This window comes from Pararge aegeria, chromosome 14 (genome assembly GCF_905163445.1).
Source record: "Pararge aegeria chromosome 14, ilParAegt1.1, whole genome shotgun sequence".
NCBI lineage: Eukaryota > Metazoa > Arthropoda > Insecta > Lepidoptera > Nymphalidae > Pararge > Pararge aegeria.
In genome coordinates, this window is record NC_053193.1 from 3,102,919 (window position 1) to 3,118,738 (window position 15,820).

The window sequence follows — 15,820 nt, forward strand, 5'->3', positions numbered from 1 at the left end:
AAGTTTCAAGAACCCGTTGGTAATGAACGGCATAACACCGCCTTAAGATATTTACGCCCAGCAGTGGGCGTCCATCGGTTGAGCCTACGATAATTTACCATATAAATCATGAAATAATGAACTAAAATGTCCTTAGTTGAGCATATTAATTCCCCTGCTATGAACATCATTTATGGGCAAAATTACATTAACATATAACAAGCGCCAATAAAGAATAAGTAAATAATAAAAATAGGTAATTATGGTCCGAAAGAGATAGCATAGCATGGGGCGCTTTATACAAATGTCTTCTTTAATAGCGCGGGTTACACATAGCTTTATGTAATTCGCAAACAGATTCTTTCTTACCGAAGATTGTTTTAGTCGGTGTATGTCCAACGAGTTACAAACCCAACCGGGGCAACGACGTTCGTACTAGTTGGACTTGCACAACCAAAACTGCAATAAGCGAAGCAAAATTATTTGCGAATGACGCGCAACATTCACAATAGTTTTAAATTCTAAAATAATGTTATTATGTACTGTGCAAAGACATTATTCTTATTAGAAAATTGAGCAAAACTTTTATAACATGAAATGTAAATGAGTAATATTGTTTTATAAAGTGTCACTTCACTAGAGTCGTATACGGACAGTTGTGTTTTAATATGTGGGTGGCGGGAAAGACTAAAGATAGAAATATAGACGGTAAATGGATAGCAAGAAGTTTCTTATTCCACTACAAGTTAGCCTGCAATTTTACCTGCTGTTAAGGGAAGATGCAGTCCAATGGTAACGTGCTGACCTTTTAGGGGTATAGCAGCTATATAAATCCCATTGCCCTATCGGTTTCTACGCGACATTGTACTGGAACGCTAAATTGGTTAGCTGCATGACATAATAGGTACCAAGCCACGGCCGAAACCTTGCAGCAGACAAAACGATGACAGACGTACGTACGTCACTTGTGTGACAATATTATCAAGGAATAAAGCATTTATTACCTGACTATACTTGCGAAGAAATCCGTACAATATTTGCGTACACATAAAGGCATTTTGAAACTTACTTATTTCAAGTTATGTGTCTTGATGCTCACCGCAACCATCAAAATCTTAAGCATATACACTTGTTAATTGCAGCCCAGTGGACCTCCAAGAGTAGTGTAACAACTTATTTTGCGGCATCAACTATTTTTACTATCTACTATTGTTTATGCTTTAACAAACTTCAATTATGTTCGCGAAGTTTTTTAGCAACTCGCGGTCAGAAAACCGTCCGTTCGGTCATCACACACAAAAATAAACATGTTTCCATTTAAACGCCGCTGGCAACGTGAAGGTTTTGTATGCAATAAACACTTGCGCGAAATAAGTTCCTAAGAGCTTCGAGTAAGCTCTTAAATAATATCTGCGTCTATATTTTTCCTTTAGTCGAAGAGTATTTGAAAATCGAACTGTCCGTACACAACCATAGTGTAGAACAACGTAACTGCCAAATATGTATTTTAAAAAAAAAAAAAAACGTCAATTATACGCAGCAGCCACAGAAATTCTAAAAATCTTACAACATATCCTTATTATTATTCTAAACTTATAATTAAATTATGCAATATCTTTGGCGAATACACTGCTTATTACGGTACCGTGAAATAACGCTGAGAACAAAAGAAATATTATATTCATAATTACCATTGACTTGACCATAAAAATGTACCAACATCGTTGTAAAGTCTCACAAAATTCACTATCATACCTAATACTGAATAAAAACTGGTACCATTTCACTTAAAACTAAACCGGCTGCCGCAAATCAGAACTTATTAAATTACATAAGTGTAAAGTATATTCTGTTTGTAACACATTTTTTTGCAAGACTGATGGTATAAGTGCTTTGGGGAATTTCCCATCTCAGACGTTATTGAAAACAAAATCACAAATAAATCTTCTTTTGTAATTTCTTAATTCGTCTAGGAAACCGCAAAATCAGTGACGTCATTTTATTTCAGGGAAATAATCACAATTCAAATCACTTACTAGGTTCTGATTTGTGGCAGTGACAGTCGTGGTATAAATTTACAGCTAACAATAATAATAGTAGTAGAAAGATGATCGCGAAAATTACAATAATTATGATATTGGCGTGAAAGTATTGAGCTTGCAAACATTAATAAGGCTAGGCGCACATGAATATGCTTTATCAAAATGTGATGTTATATTGACGTAAAAATTAACCCGATTAACCGTCTCCGAGCTTTATCTCTGAAATTTTCATACACATGGTTTTTTGATTATTTATTAAATAAAACTTTTCGCCTAAGCATCAACATTTGGCATCCAAAATTTAAAAATGCGTTAAGAAATGTATAATAAATATAATAAACCCTGATAACAAATTCAAAAGTGACTAATGTAATTTTTTTATACACATTCTTGCACATAGTGGCGTAATATGTTGAGATAGTAATTATGTATTGTGCTATTACAAAAACTTTTTGTGATTTTGTGACACTGAATATTCTTCTGATCAATTACTAATTTTAAATAGCTGTAATGAAGGAAACTGTTTATCTTGAAAATATAAACACAGAAAATATTACACATTATATAAATCATGAGCCATGTGCGCCCATCCTTACATTTCCTTTCCAGAGGACATCATACATTTTATGATATTTTTGGTAATTCTTCATAGTAATCAATCCATAAAAAATATATTATTGAGCACACAGTCTGAACATTTTTGTTTTTTGTCCGGTGGTATGGTATGTGGTGTAAATGGCAGGGAAAACAATCTTTTATGCAACAATTTTTGAAATTTACTTTTTAAATCACATGGCTCACGCAACATGCGTACTATGTATGATCTTTAAAAAAAACAGTAGCTCCAAACATGCCGAATCAAAAATTGTACACTTTAAGATTTAATATGATTACAGAGAATTTACTAAAAAATTGGTATTATAAATGTTCATACTGCGTACTGATATCGACACCCTTTCAGAATAACTTTTCTGACAGTTGCCAACCGGACGCCGATTGTAGAATCGCAGCTTTCAGCAATGTATTTTGTAGGGTGACGACCGGTTGCGTACCTGTCAGAAAAGTTACACAATACGGCAATTCATATTCCGTTGGTAGTAAAAAAAAAATTGTCCAATTTTAATGATGTCCTTTGTCCTTTTCAAAAAACACCGTCTCGCGTTATTTCCGTGATCATGTTCCGTTTCATTAAAAATACGTTTGTGGTGTTACATTTCAGAGCAGTACTTTGTCCGTATAGACTACATTTTATCAATTAATAACCTATTAACTTCTTGTTCGTCGAATGGCAGTTACAAATTTGCACCTTATAACCATGCACTTAGGTCGAATACAGATTAAACTCGCTACCAATTCCACTCTTCCGGCTACACACGATGGAATGCTTAATTGAATTATTCTGAATACTTAAAAAAAAGTTTTTGCCTACTTTATATCATATTCGCTGAAGAATGAGATAATATATACACATAGACTTTGGGTATTTTAACACTTTTACGGCTTTCGTTCACAGGGTACAAATTGCTGCAAATCTCTCAAAAGTACACGGTTGTTGGTCCATTCGTACAGTGGAATATCCAAGTGTTCGGAACCCTTCATTTCGGACTCTTATCTTCAGTTGATGTTTAAGCGAAAGGTGTGGCAACTCACTAGATACAGGCTTAAGGGTCAAAGAAGCAAAGTGCAATGATAAAGTTGCGACAAACCGACAGACTTGTAGTTTCAAAATAGCTTCAAATAAATGAAATTTCAATTTATTTTAATTCCACTATAAGCGATTATTAATTATTATTATTTGCCTTTGACTGCAAACTCACAAAGTTGTAAGTGATAATGAGATCAAAGATATATAATGATGGTATCAGGTGAAGCTGGATAGTATATTAATCCTTCTATTACTAGATTTTGAAACCGTACGTATCTGAAAAGCCCCTTTGAAAGCCTTTCTGATTTCCTAAAATATAACTAAATAATATCCAAAGCTACTCAAGTATGTTTGTGTGATAAACAAAGTTTGCAGGAAATGAGAAATCGCTCGATGCCAATCAAAATGATACGTACGAATCTATCCCACACACTTTCAAATATTTAGCGCTACAATCAAAATTATTTAAATAACATACAAAATTATTATGAGAATGTTTGTGTATAGCCTTCGGTCTAAATCTCAAGAACATTAAAAATGTGTTTGTCACGACCAATTATTCAAAACTAATGATCAGGTTTTATTATTAAATTTAAATTTCAGGCCCAAGGCTTGTGAACATATCATCTCATTCTTTAGTACATATAATGTAAATCGCAATGAAAAGATCTCTAAATATTATCCTATATACAATAAGGTCCACTATTTTGAACTAGATAAAATCGTCTTGAGCCGATTTTTATAATTATATAAACAATACAATTAACGCTATTTATTCCATTAAGAGATTCTATAATCGTAAAAGATGTGTCTAACTTTCACTCCCCGTTCTCTTTAGGTACATTCACATTAGCCATAATATAACGCGCTATAGGGCGACTCTGTCAAATGTCGCACGACCCAAACTAACTAGAGAATTAATTGCTTCTTAGGGAAATAAAAAAGTGAAAGATATTTGTTTAAATATCTAAACGCACTTTTTAAAAACTTCTGAAATAAAATTAAAATATACCAGAAAAATATTTTTTTATTGGTATTATATTCAGAACATTCACTATTGTTTCATACGTGATCCCGTTGACACAAGTCTATAGGGCGAATGTTGTTGAATACATAACGTGATCAGAGGGGTCAAAAAATTAATGCTCTAGCTATAAATTGACAGTGCCACAGTGTTATCCGCGCGGCTGATTGTGGCTAATTTAAATGCACCCTAACTAAGATAGTTCTAAAGATCACATAAAAATTAACTTAGGTTTAAATATTTTGCTCCTATACAGTTACAGCTGGAACATTTTTATTTCAACTATACATTTTGACTAAGTTAAAATAAATTAGGTTAGGTTACATCAAAATCGGTCAAGGTCAAAAGTCAAGGCCCTACTCGGGCCTTCAAATTTATCAATATAACTTGCCCCGTGACGAAAAATGATACAATTAAATCTAGTAAAAAATGGTTAGTAAATATAAATAAATTCTAATATAACACTCCAGCCTTAACTATATACAGCCCAAAAACACCATTTTTATTCATTGACTATATACAATTTATTTAATTTATATACGATGTACAAATCCGACAAATAAAGACTTCAAGCCTTTTCCCACATATGTGATCAAAAATGGATTACTACGAACTTAACTTCTTTACAGCCAATTGCCTACAAATAACTGATTACAGTTTAATATAAAACTCCAAATATTCGCACTTTAATTAAGTCTATATCATTTTTTATTTTAATTCACTTATAATTTAATACACCGTAATTAACTAGTTAGATCCGATTAAAAAAATTTAAAAGTCATATTGCAAAATTAATTGCTTGTCGTCGAGATCGTTTAGATTTTAGGTCGCTTGCTATCTTTACTTTTAAAGTAAGACTACATCTTAATCCTACGTTGAGCGAAAAGAGTCGAAAAAAACTAAGCGGCGTAAAATTGGAAGATTTTTCTCGGCAGTCATATTGCAGTTGGTAATCGCATCGATGGGTTAAAGCGTATCTCAGTCGAAAACTGGGCAAAGTGTTCATCATGTAGCTGTCATCCTACACTCTATTAGTTCTAACATATCTTAATATGTAAACAATATGTCGATTACTTTTTTGTGTTAAGATCATTTTGTAAATATAAAAAAAGGAATGCATTCATATTTACAAAAAATTGTTTTTATTCTATTTTTAAAACATACTTTACACTAGAAAGACTATGACAAATTAGAAAAAAATAGAGTATAATTATTGATTGATGGACTATGGTGACCAACCGAGATGGCGTCTGAATCTAAGTCACACTAGACTACATGGGTCTAGTTTAAACGCAGTTTTCATCAGTGGTTTCGTATCTGTAGCTATTCTATATGAGTACTCAGTATATTCACACCTGCTTTGGCAAGGCCAGCGAAGGGGTTTTATTTCATGGAAATCCCACATAATCTCATTCGAACCTTAAGATATGTGTCTTGTTTGAAGGAGATCTCCTAATTTACCAAAAAAGGGCTCGTATCATACATAAAAACAGACAGTTTTTTATCACGTCACAGGTTAGAACAGGTTAATAACTGCAATACTAACTGCCAGGGGCCTTAATCTTACAGTGTTACCCCGCGAAGACGCAGTCTAGCAATTTAGGCGTCAATAATTCTATTGAGTTTATAACGCGAAAGTATTGGTCGGTAATAGATTTACTATAGTAATGTTTGTTAACAGCACAGCCTTCCGTGGACTTTATTATGGATATATACAGAAAAATACAGTTTATACACATATACTTTTTTGGGCAGAATATCAGAATATCACTGCCGGACCATCTTCAGGAGAATTTGGAGTCAATTATTATGTTGTACATTAATCTCCAAATTTAACTAAACTGACATGTAACAAATAGTACTATGTTTTTCCAGGGCATAAAATGTAAAAAGCACAGGACTATATTTATACCAGTCAATTTCACTATGAATAAAATTGGGTATAAATAAACCATAATAATTAGTAATTGTCATAAATTACTGACAGAAATCATTTCTGGGGTTGAGTATATGCTTTTATAACATGATTTCTAAGGTAATTTTGAAGCTATCAATGCATATATTAAACGATGAGTTAAAAAACATCTATAGCAGAGAGGTCACTGTACAATTTGTGAATTCCTCAGATAATAAGGTTGGGTTGAAGCACCCAGCTCAGCTTTAACCGCTCACAATATACAAAAAGGAAATATTTTGAAATGTAAATTGTTGATGTTGGAACAGATCGCTTAACATCTTGCCGGATTTTTCTCCTTAGTTTTTGCCACCCAAATCCAAGGTATAGTCACTACAAAAAGACGGCCTTGAAGTTTCAGAAGTGCTTATATAGTAAGCTTACTTGAAACATATGAATTTTGAATTTTAATTTAGTTTCGCAATATATATATAATCTAAAAGTAGTGCTGTCCTTTTCACACAGTTTGCCCTTGAGGGGGGATCGCATGTTTTTAAATGATGAATTTAGTTTACAGATTTATGTACAACAGAACTGCCAGCATTAAACCCAATATCGCAAAGATACAATCGCCTTTGCAATTATGTTTTTAAGGGTTAGAGTGTATTTTGAGGGATGTGAGTGCTAAGAGTGAACTTTGCTACCTACGTTTACTTATTCGGTCGTGTGAAAGTCAACTACAATATATATGATATCCAAATTGCGCCATCTAGTGACAGTACGGTTTCCCAGTATTGTATTGGATAGGAGCAGCCGTTACTTTGCGGAATTCCATGATATATTATGAAAATTAAGCTTAATTTGCTATACTCCGCGAAAAGCAGAATCTGTGTTATAGATGTGTTTACTATCTTAGTATAATTATAACAAATAAATAAATATACTACGACAGTACACACATCGCCTTCTCCCAAAGTAAGCGTAGCCTGTGTTATGAGTGATTTCATACAGATAATAATAAATACTTATAATATACAAATAAACACTAGGACACTGAAAAACTGTGGTGGAAATCGAACAAACAGGAGATTAGACTCAGAAAGAAGGGTTGCTGCCCATTGCGCCAATCGGCCGTCAAATCTAAGTTAGCTTCCACGCGATCGAAGAAGTAGTCGTAGGTACAAAACAGTAGTTAAGCTTGTCGCAAAGTAATTTACTACACAGAATTGTCTGGTTTCGGTGGATCGTAATTGGTGGATTATCATGGACTTATAGCATAAGCGTAAAGAGTTTATAATGAATCTGCCTGACAGGGCAACGGGCTACGGTAGTTCGGTTCGGCTTTGCTTGCGCGCCGGTACTCTCAAAGAGTATAGAATGTATATTTGATTTGTTATCCGTATTCTGATCACTGATTGGTTGATGAGTTTATGCTCATAAACCAATCAAGTGCAATTTGGGTTTAATGATGATATGATATACTAATATGGAAAAGGCTTTTGTGCCTTAAAATATGATTTATGCTGTCTCTTTCACGTAACGACAGAAACTACTTATTCCAAAACACAATGCATCTACCAGATATTTTTATTTTTTTTGCAAAGTCGTCTGGTTTGGTATGTTTAAATTAATTTCTGCTTTGCTTTTCCATCCACCCATACATTCATCCGTCCATTAATATTAGTAAATATATTTGAGGTTTACATTAACTATTCTATTGTATTTATTCTCATTCTATTCGATTATTTTCCTTCTATTGCTTATTATAGGTCATAGTCGGGATTTTTGCAAAATAGCGTCTGGTAATGTCCAACGCCTGTCGATTTAGATTATACAAAAAAGTTATGTACAAACAAACTGACAACCATTATCTAATAATTCCCTACTTTAGCAATATAAAAAGTTCTTAATAAGTTTACTAAACACTAGTTACAGAGTGTAAAATGTAAAGTTTTATAAAACGACAAAATCATAGGCCATTTAGAGTTGCAAAGAAGTTATTATAAAAAGATTTGTGCGGAAATAATAAATATAAATAATTAAAAGTTGAGTTATTTATGAAAGTAGTAAATAAATATTATATGAGTTTTTTTGAGATTTATTATTGCTACAAATTGTAATTAATGGCTGCCTATAAAGAATTGCTTAATAGCATAACTAGTTCTTTGTGATGGAATACATTTTCGTATAGTCGAATATTTCTGCATTAAAATCGTTTTTACCACTCTCTGCGTTACTATGATGAGCATAGAAACTGCTTGAGTGTTTTCTAGATATTTCTTAATATCATGAATAAGCGTAGTTTTCGGTACTGATGTATTGTAATATTGAACCTGTGTCTTTCTTTCGGTTACTATAACCATTTTCAATCTAAAATAGTATCTAAGTTTATACAAATAACGCACAAAATCGATTGCACCAAAGTTTTGTATCAGATTGTACTCATTACTGTATTCCTATGATGGGGGTGTACTTGAAAAATAGCTACTAGTTTCATTGACTTATATTAGAAACTAGTTTCAGAAGATTTTAATAACTATGTCGTGTTGTTTCCGATGTTAACGTTGTTGTTTGTTGTCTTTGAGTCAGAAATTACATATCGAAATATCCTAAGATAATGGAAATTTACATCACGTTTCTTAACAATTTCCAAAACATAATGTTGTCTTATACCATGTCACAATCATAACTCTTCATCCGTCTTCAGGTAATTGGTAAAAAAACCTTTAATGATATTGAAATAACGCACATAACCACTTGTACTAAAGTTCTATAACAGATTTACACTTGTCGCACCGAAGGCGCACTGCTACAACTTTTATGGGCCGCGTTGGTCGTATTGTTGTTTTGGTTAAGAATTCGAATTAAACCAATTGTATTGAAAATTCAATTGGACATTTAAACTTCGTGTCGACTTTCTTTCGGGGTGCAAAAACCAAATTTGGCATAAAAAGTTCCACAATTCACTGGTTTCAGTTATGTCGTAAAATAACATTAAGTGTCATAGAAATAACGCACAGAATCGTTTGAACTAAAGTTTAGTAGCAGATTTACACTCGTCGCACCGGAGGCGTATGGTCATCTGCTTGGGGCACTGCTACAACTCCGTCACGGCGTATAGGTCGCGTTGGTCGTGTTGCTGCTGCTGCTGCTGCTGTTGTTGTTGCTGCTGCTGCTGCTGTTGTTGTCGTTGACGGCGTTGGTTGTTGTTGGGTTGGCGTCTCGGACGTTGAAGGCTCCTGTAAATAAATACACTAATTTATTTTGTACTTCTGTACCGCTGACGGAGCTTCATTTAAACACACAACGCTGATTTTCGTTCCCCTACCTCGAATAAGCCACTGATCAAATTTTTTTATTCCCCTACAAGTTAGACCTTGACTGTAATCTCACCTGGTGGTAAGTGATAACGCATTCTAAGATATTAGCGGGCTAACATGATTATGGCAGTTATATTTATCCTCACCGCTGCGCCAGGTGTCGCAGGAGGTCGTCAAAAATGCGGATTGGTTTTCTCACGATGTTTTCCTTCACGGTTAAAGCAAGTGTTGTTTTAAATTCGTAAAATTAAAAACGCACATAACTCCGATCATAAAAGACCCTAGGGATGCCAGTATAATATTACTTACCTGCTAAGCCTATAGAATGTATTGTACTTGACCTAGCAATACTAGGCTATGTAATAAGGCATTTTCGAGCGAGTAGGGAACTTTTTAAAAAACGTACCTATATTCAAGTGCTGCGGCGGATAGCGGCTGCGGGTCCGTCCGGCGCTGCGGGCGCACCGTCGCGTACTTGTCCGGAGGGGGGTGCGCCGCGTGGGCGGGGTTAGCGGAATGGGGGACGTGTGGGGCGCGAGGGGCGTGCGAATTGCTGGATGCGTGCGCGTGCGTGCGCGGCGCGTCGGGCGAGAACGTGGCGAGGGCGGGCGGCGGCGCAGGCGGGCGGGGGCGCGGCGCGCGCGGCCCGAACGAGGCATACTTGGGGTCGAACCGGTTCAGGGGCACTGTGCGGTTAGCCTGACCTGGAATTCAAACAATAACACATAAGTTTATCATTTTTATTAGTGTTATTACCTGCACTTGGAGGAATTACAGCCGAAAGTTGATTTATATCGTCCATAGCGACGTTTGAAATTTGAACGTTACTCACGAATACCGGACCGCTAGTTTCTACTGTATTTTGTTTCACTCGCGAACTTTACTAATAGACGGCTCGAAGGACCATGAAACTACACTATAGTTACCCGTGAAAAATGTATAGTAATAATTAATAATGTCTTTGCACTCGGAATTGTTCTTAATGTTCAAAATTGTAACCGACTCGAAAAAACTCGAAAAAACATTTCCAGCAACTGAACTAAAACGAACACTGTCAAATGTTATCTGTCAAATGTCACTTATTATGACCATTGTCTTGTCATTATTCTCCGTATGGCGCCATCTAGCGTCGAGTGTGATGAACGGCGTAAACAATCATTTTTAAGTTTATATAATTGATAATATAATATAATTATATAATATATAATAATATATAATATATAATAATATATAATATATAATAATATATAAAATAATATATAATAATATATAAAATTAGGTGGCCAACTATGGGCCTCATAAGAAGGCTCAGAGTCACTCAGCGGGCGATGGAGAGAGCTATGCTATAGGAGTATCTCTACGTGATCAAATCAGAAACGAGGAGATTCGTAGAAGAACTAGAGTTACCGACATAGCTCAGCGAGTCGCGAAGCTGAAGTGGCAATGGGCGGGGCACATAGCTCGGAGAACCGATGAGACGTTGGGGTTAAGGCCCCAACGTCCATCGATACTCCGAGCTGGAATGGCGTTGCTATAATGGGTGCAACCGGTGCTGGAATGGCGACCCCGCACCGGTAAGCGCAGGGTAGGTCGGCCTCCAACGAGGTGGACAGATGACATCAGGCGAGCCGCTGGGAGCCGCTGGAGGCAAACGGCCCAGGACCATGTATTGTGGAACTCCCTACAAAAGACCTATATCCAGCAGTGGACGTCGATTGGTTGACATGACGATGATGATGATATATAAAAATTATGAAAAAAGCAATGGGTCACCTCTTTTTTCAAACCTGTCTCATTGTAATATGAACCTTTGAAAACGTAGATCGAAACTGCAACGTTTCCTACTAGATGACGCTACAGTCGCTATAAGACTGATGTAAAAGGCTTATACTAATTTCGCCACCGTTGGTAGAAGAGCCTTAGCTTAATTGGAAAAAAGCGCTCAGGCCGCGATTGCCAGAGAGTCGCAGGTTCAAATCCTGTCGGTTCCGAAAATTTGTATATGCATTCTAAAATTTATAAAATAACACATAATAATATCCACTTTCCAAAGAATTTCAGTTGAAATTTCAATATTTGATTCTTCCAAAATCTACCGCACACTATTAGTTGATTTGCATCAGGCAAGAAAGTACTCAATCAAACACATACATTACTATTATTATGGTAGTCCAGGCATGCGGAGGGAAGTAGAAGAATCATGTGATGTTGTCCGGCTCCACCTCTATATAGTGAATCAACATCTTTGTATACTCATTGAGAGTGCCAGCGCGCTAGCAAAGTTGAGCTAGTTTGCCGTTGCCGAAGATCTGTTTGGTGTGGAGTATAAGGATTAAAGAAATTATTAATAACACCATACAGATTCTCCTGCTGTTCGAGGAGTTAGCGCTCTGTTTAGTAGTTCAATTTCACATAGTGCAATATTGTAACTGCAGAATTAAATTGTATGAAACCGTGTAAATTAGTTACTGCTTTTCCACTAGAACCGCGAACGATAACGGCGAAGTCGAGAAGGATCGCCTATCTCCGACATTTATATAGAAACAACATTTAAGCGATTCTTTGTAACTTTCATCATGCGTGTTATAATTATAGTCCTAATAGACCAGGGTCCTTAAAAATAATAGTAGGATGAAACCCATTATTTTATAGATTTTTAATATATTTTTTATGTATTTTGAAATATTTTTTTTATCATGGTATTAACTAAATTTGTTTGTGTAAAATTAAGGAGATTATTATTTTGTAATCTTGTACTAAAATAACAGAAAACATACTAAATTTTCGATTGAAAATTAGGGTGCTCTTTCGATATTAATTCAAAATAAAGTGAAAAATTAATATTTTCAATCAAATAAATTACAGCGTATACAAAAAAACGTAAGTTTTCACCATATTTCGTTAAAAAAAAATTTTGAGGTTATGTGAAAAAAGTGTGAATACAAAAGTTTTAGATCTTTTTATTACCTACAACTTTGCCATTTTCCTCTTTTTGATAGGACTTTTAGTTTTGCCGGAAATCGAGAAAAACCGTTTGTTAACCTTAAAAACTCAACCCCATCCCCTTCCCGACCTCAGATCGCCCGTAAATTATTTTTCCTTTCATTTTTACACTATTCCCCTCCTTTTCTAATGGGTTTTCACTTTTTATTATTTTTAAAGGCTTACACACAGGTCTATAAATGAGACAAAGCATAGATTTAAAAGCAAAAGAGCGCTCGCCTGCAGTGTGTTCGGCCGCGCCGCCCGCCCGCTCTCAGTAGAAGTCGTTGCTCTCCAGCGTCTTGCACTGCTTGCTGAGCGTGGCGTACTTGCCGTTGTGCGGCGCGCGCCCCAGCGTGTGCGAGCCGCCCAACGCGCCCAGCCCGCCGCCCAGCCCAGCGCCCAGCGCCGCGCCGCCGCCGCTCGCACGCCCCAGCGTCGCGCTGCCCGACATGCGAGACCTGCGGGGAACGTCGTCAAGAACACTCTTTAGCGATAAGACCGCTTTTGCACACCTAATAATTAAAAAATCAAAATTCATTTATTTTAAGCAGGCCTAGTTTATAAGCACTTTTGAAACAGCGATAAGACTGCCTTTGCACACCTAAAAATTTATATTTATCTAAATTCATTTATTCCAAGCAGGCCTAGTTTATAAGCACTTTTGAAACGTCATGTCAATTTATTTGTAGTGACTCTACCACCGGTTCGGAAGCCAGATCCCACCGAGAAGAGCCGTCCAGAAACTCAGCAGATTCCTCTTTGTCAACGTAATTATACAGTTTGCAATGAAAAAAACATGCGGGACCTGCGGGGAACATCATCAAGAACACGTTGTAGCGATAAGACCGCCTTTGCACACCTAAAAATTTATATTTATCTAAATTCATTTATTCCAAGCAGGCCTAGTTTAATTTATAAGCACTTTTGAAACGTCAAGTCAGTCTGTTTGTAGTGACTCTACCACCGGTTCGGAAGGCAGATCCCACCAAGAAGAGCCGTCAAGAAACTCAGCAGATTAATCTTTGTCGACGTCATTATACAGTTTACAATGAAAAAAACATGCGAGACCTGCGGGGAACATCATCAAGAACACGCTTAAGCGATAAGACCTCCTTTGCAAACATAAAATTAAAAAAAAACAATATTCATTTATTCCAAGTAGGCCTAGTTAATAAGCACTTTTGAAACGTCAAGTCAGTCTGTTTGTAGTGACTCTCCCACCGGTTTGCAGGCAGATTCCACCGAGAAGAGCCGGCAAGAAACTCAGCAGATTGCCCTTTGTCAACGTTTACAAATAAATAAATTTTCTCTCTTGTGAGATATGAGAGCGGAGTCAGTTTCCAAGCAGCCTTGTCGTTAAAAAATCCTATATTACTTCTAATACTTCCAAAAAAAAAACGAAAGCGTAACAAACAAAATTACATTGACATTTATAATATAACTAGTAATAAGAACCGGCCCAATGCGGGACGCGGGTCTGCTTTCACTATTTGAAGGGTTTGGCCGTAGTTTAGACTGGCCAATAATCGAATAGTTATTTATGCAACTATTGTAAATTAAGGGGTATTAAAACACGTGTGTGGTAGGTATTACATGACCCACCTGTCATCCCATCTTCCCACCCACCCATCTTCTTATCCTTCTGCCCACAGTGGGGGTATACCGACACTGCGTGTTCCGGTGCTTGTCACATTACCGAATGGTGCAAGTACTGACTACTTGCACCATTCGGTAATGTGACTAGGATAACATATAATTTGAGGAGTTCTTACCGTGGTCGTTCGCGATCTCTATCTCTATCAGAGAGGTCCATGAGCTGAACCGCGGCACTATAAGAGGGCGGCTTTCCGTTGGGGAAGGGCGCAGGTCTGGGCAGAGTCCGGGAGCCCGCACTTCCGGTTGATAGGAACGGAGCCTGTTCCTCCCCGGACACACTACGCCTGTAATATAATTAAACGATCTCAGTTATACTATGAATCCAGAATAAGTATTATCTTTCATTCATAAATAATAAATAAATATACAATAAATATACTACGACAATACACACATCGCCACCTAGCCCCAAAGTATGCATTCATGCATTAACAGATCAGCTGGATATTTTGCAAAAATATAGTTTTTATTATATTTCTCATTTTTCAGACAATTTTGTCCTTGAAGACATGACAGAGCCATTTTTAAAGATATTTGGAAATCCATGTGAACGAATTCACGAAATGCAAGTTTCATAATCGTCAGAGCTTGTGGAGATATTTCGAACGCACGCACGCACGCACGCACGCACGTACGCAAACAAAAATGTATTTCTACAAAAATAATGTCTGTCACTATCCTGGAAGTCAGAGGGTTAATAAATTTTTTTGCGTGATTCCATTTTGAAAGCAACGCAAACGCTAGCCTATAACGGACTATCATAAAATGGTACAGCATATGCCAGCTCTAAGCATTAAAATAAAATAACTTTTTTAGTAAGAACTAAAAAAGTAACTGATCATCAAATTTCCCAAGTTTCTGTGTGCATTTTGGAAAGGCAAATGCCTCCTCCGTCTGACGTCATTGGACTTCATCCGTTGCTACTCTTGTCCGACCCAAACACACAAGTGTTTGGTTCGGACAAGAATTTGGCAGATATTTTCCGTATCCGCATTTTTGGATCCCACTTTCGTGTTCTAATTGAATAGAAAGTTAACTTACTTAGTATTAATGTAGATCCAAGCGTGGGAATCGACTAGAACGATAGCAGTAAACAATAGTCCGGCCACGATTGCTGCCAGCAGCTGGATCGACAGCGCCTGCAAAGTAAAAACAATCAGATCAGTTAAAGCGCAAATAAACTGTTTCTTATTGCTACGCCCTGATAGGGCCTCGTGACTATGTTAAGGCAAGTAAATAAATATATACTGACTCTTGAGTGAGTAGATGAGTTAT

The 15,820-nt window shown here is 36.4% G+C and overlaps 2 protein-coding genes across 2 annotated transcripts in view; both read right to left on the reverse strand.

The window, feature by feature from the left end:
• Positions 1–8,655: 8,655 nt before the first annotated feature.
• Positions 8,656–10,706, reverse strand: LOC120629440 (probable serine/threonine-protein kinase DDB_G0281745). The gene is made up of 3 exons (XM_039898382.1): positions 10,661–10,706; positions 10,311–10,608; positions 8,656–9,823 (listed from the first exon to the last, which is right to left on the reverse strand). Exons 1-3 carry the CDS (start codon positions 10,704–10,706, stop codon positions 9,682–9,684), a joined length of 486 nt encoding a protein of 161 aa, XP_039754316.1. The 3' UTR covers positions 8,656–9,681.
• The window catches only part of LOC120629315 (protein tweety-like), a 136,659-nt gene continuing 131,391 nt past the window's right edge, over positions 10,553–15,820 (reverse strand). The window contains exons 12-15 of the mRNA XM_039898224.1: positions 15,587–15,684; positions 14,662–14,829; positions 13,127–13,347; positions 10,553–10,608 (exon numbers count right to left, since the gene is read on the reverse strand). Of these exons, the coding sequence (XP_039754158.1) occupies positions 13,161–13,347; positions 14,662–14,829; positions 15,587–15,684 (453 nt within the window). The 3' untranslated portion in view covers positions 10,553–10,608; positions 13,127–13,160. The remainder of the gene's footprint in view (positions 10,609–13,126; positions 13,348–14,661; positions 14,830–15,586; positions 15,685–15,820) is intronic.

Coding starts and splice junctions, on each gene's coding strand:
- LOC120629440 (XM_039898382.1), bottom strand. CDS start 10,706: ATGGACGATATAAATCAACTTTCGGCTGTAATTCCTCCAAGTGCAG. Junction 10,609..10,660: donor TGTAATTCCTCCAAGTGCAG/GTAATAACACTA, acceptor TTTGAATTCCAG/GTCAGGCTAACCGCACAGTG. Junction 9,824..10,310: donor GCCGCAGCACTTGAATATAG/GTACGTTTTTTA, acceptor ATTTATTTACAG/GAGCCTTCAACGTCCGAGAC.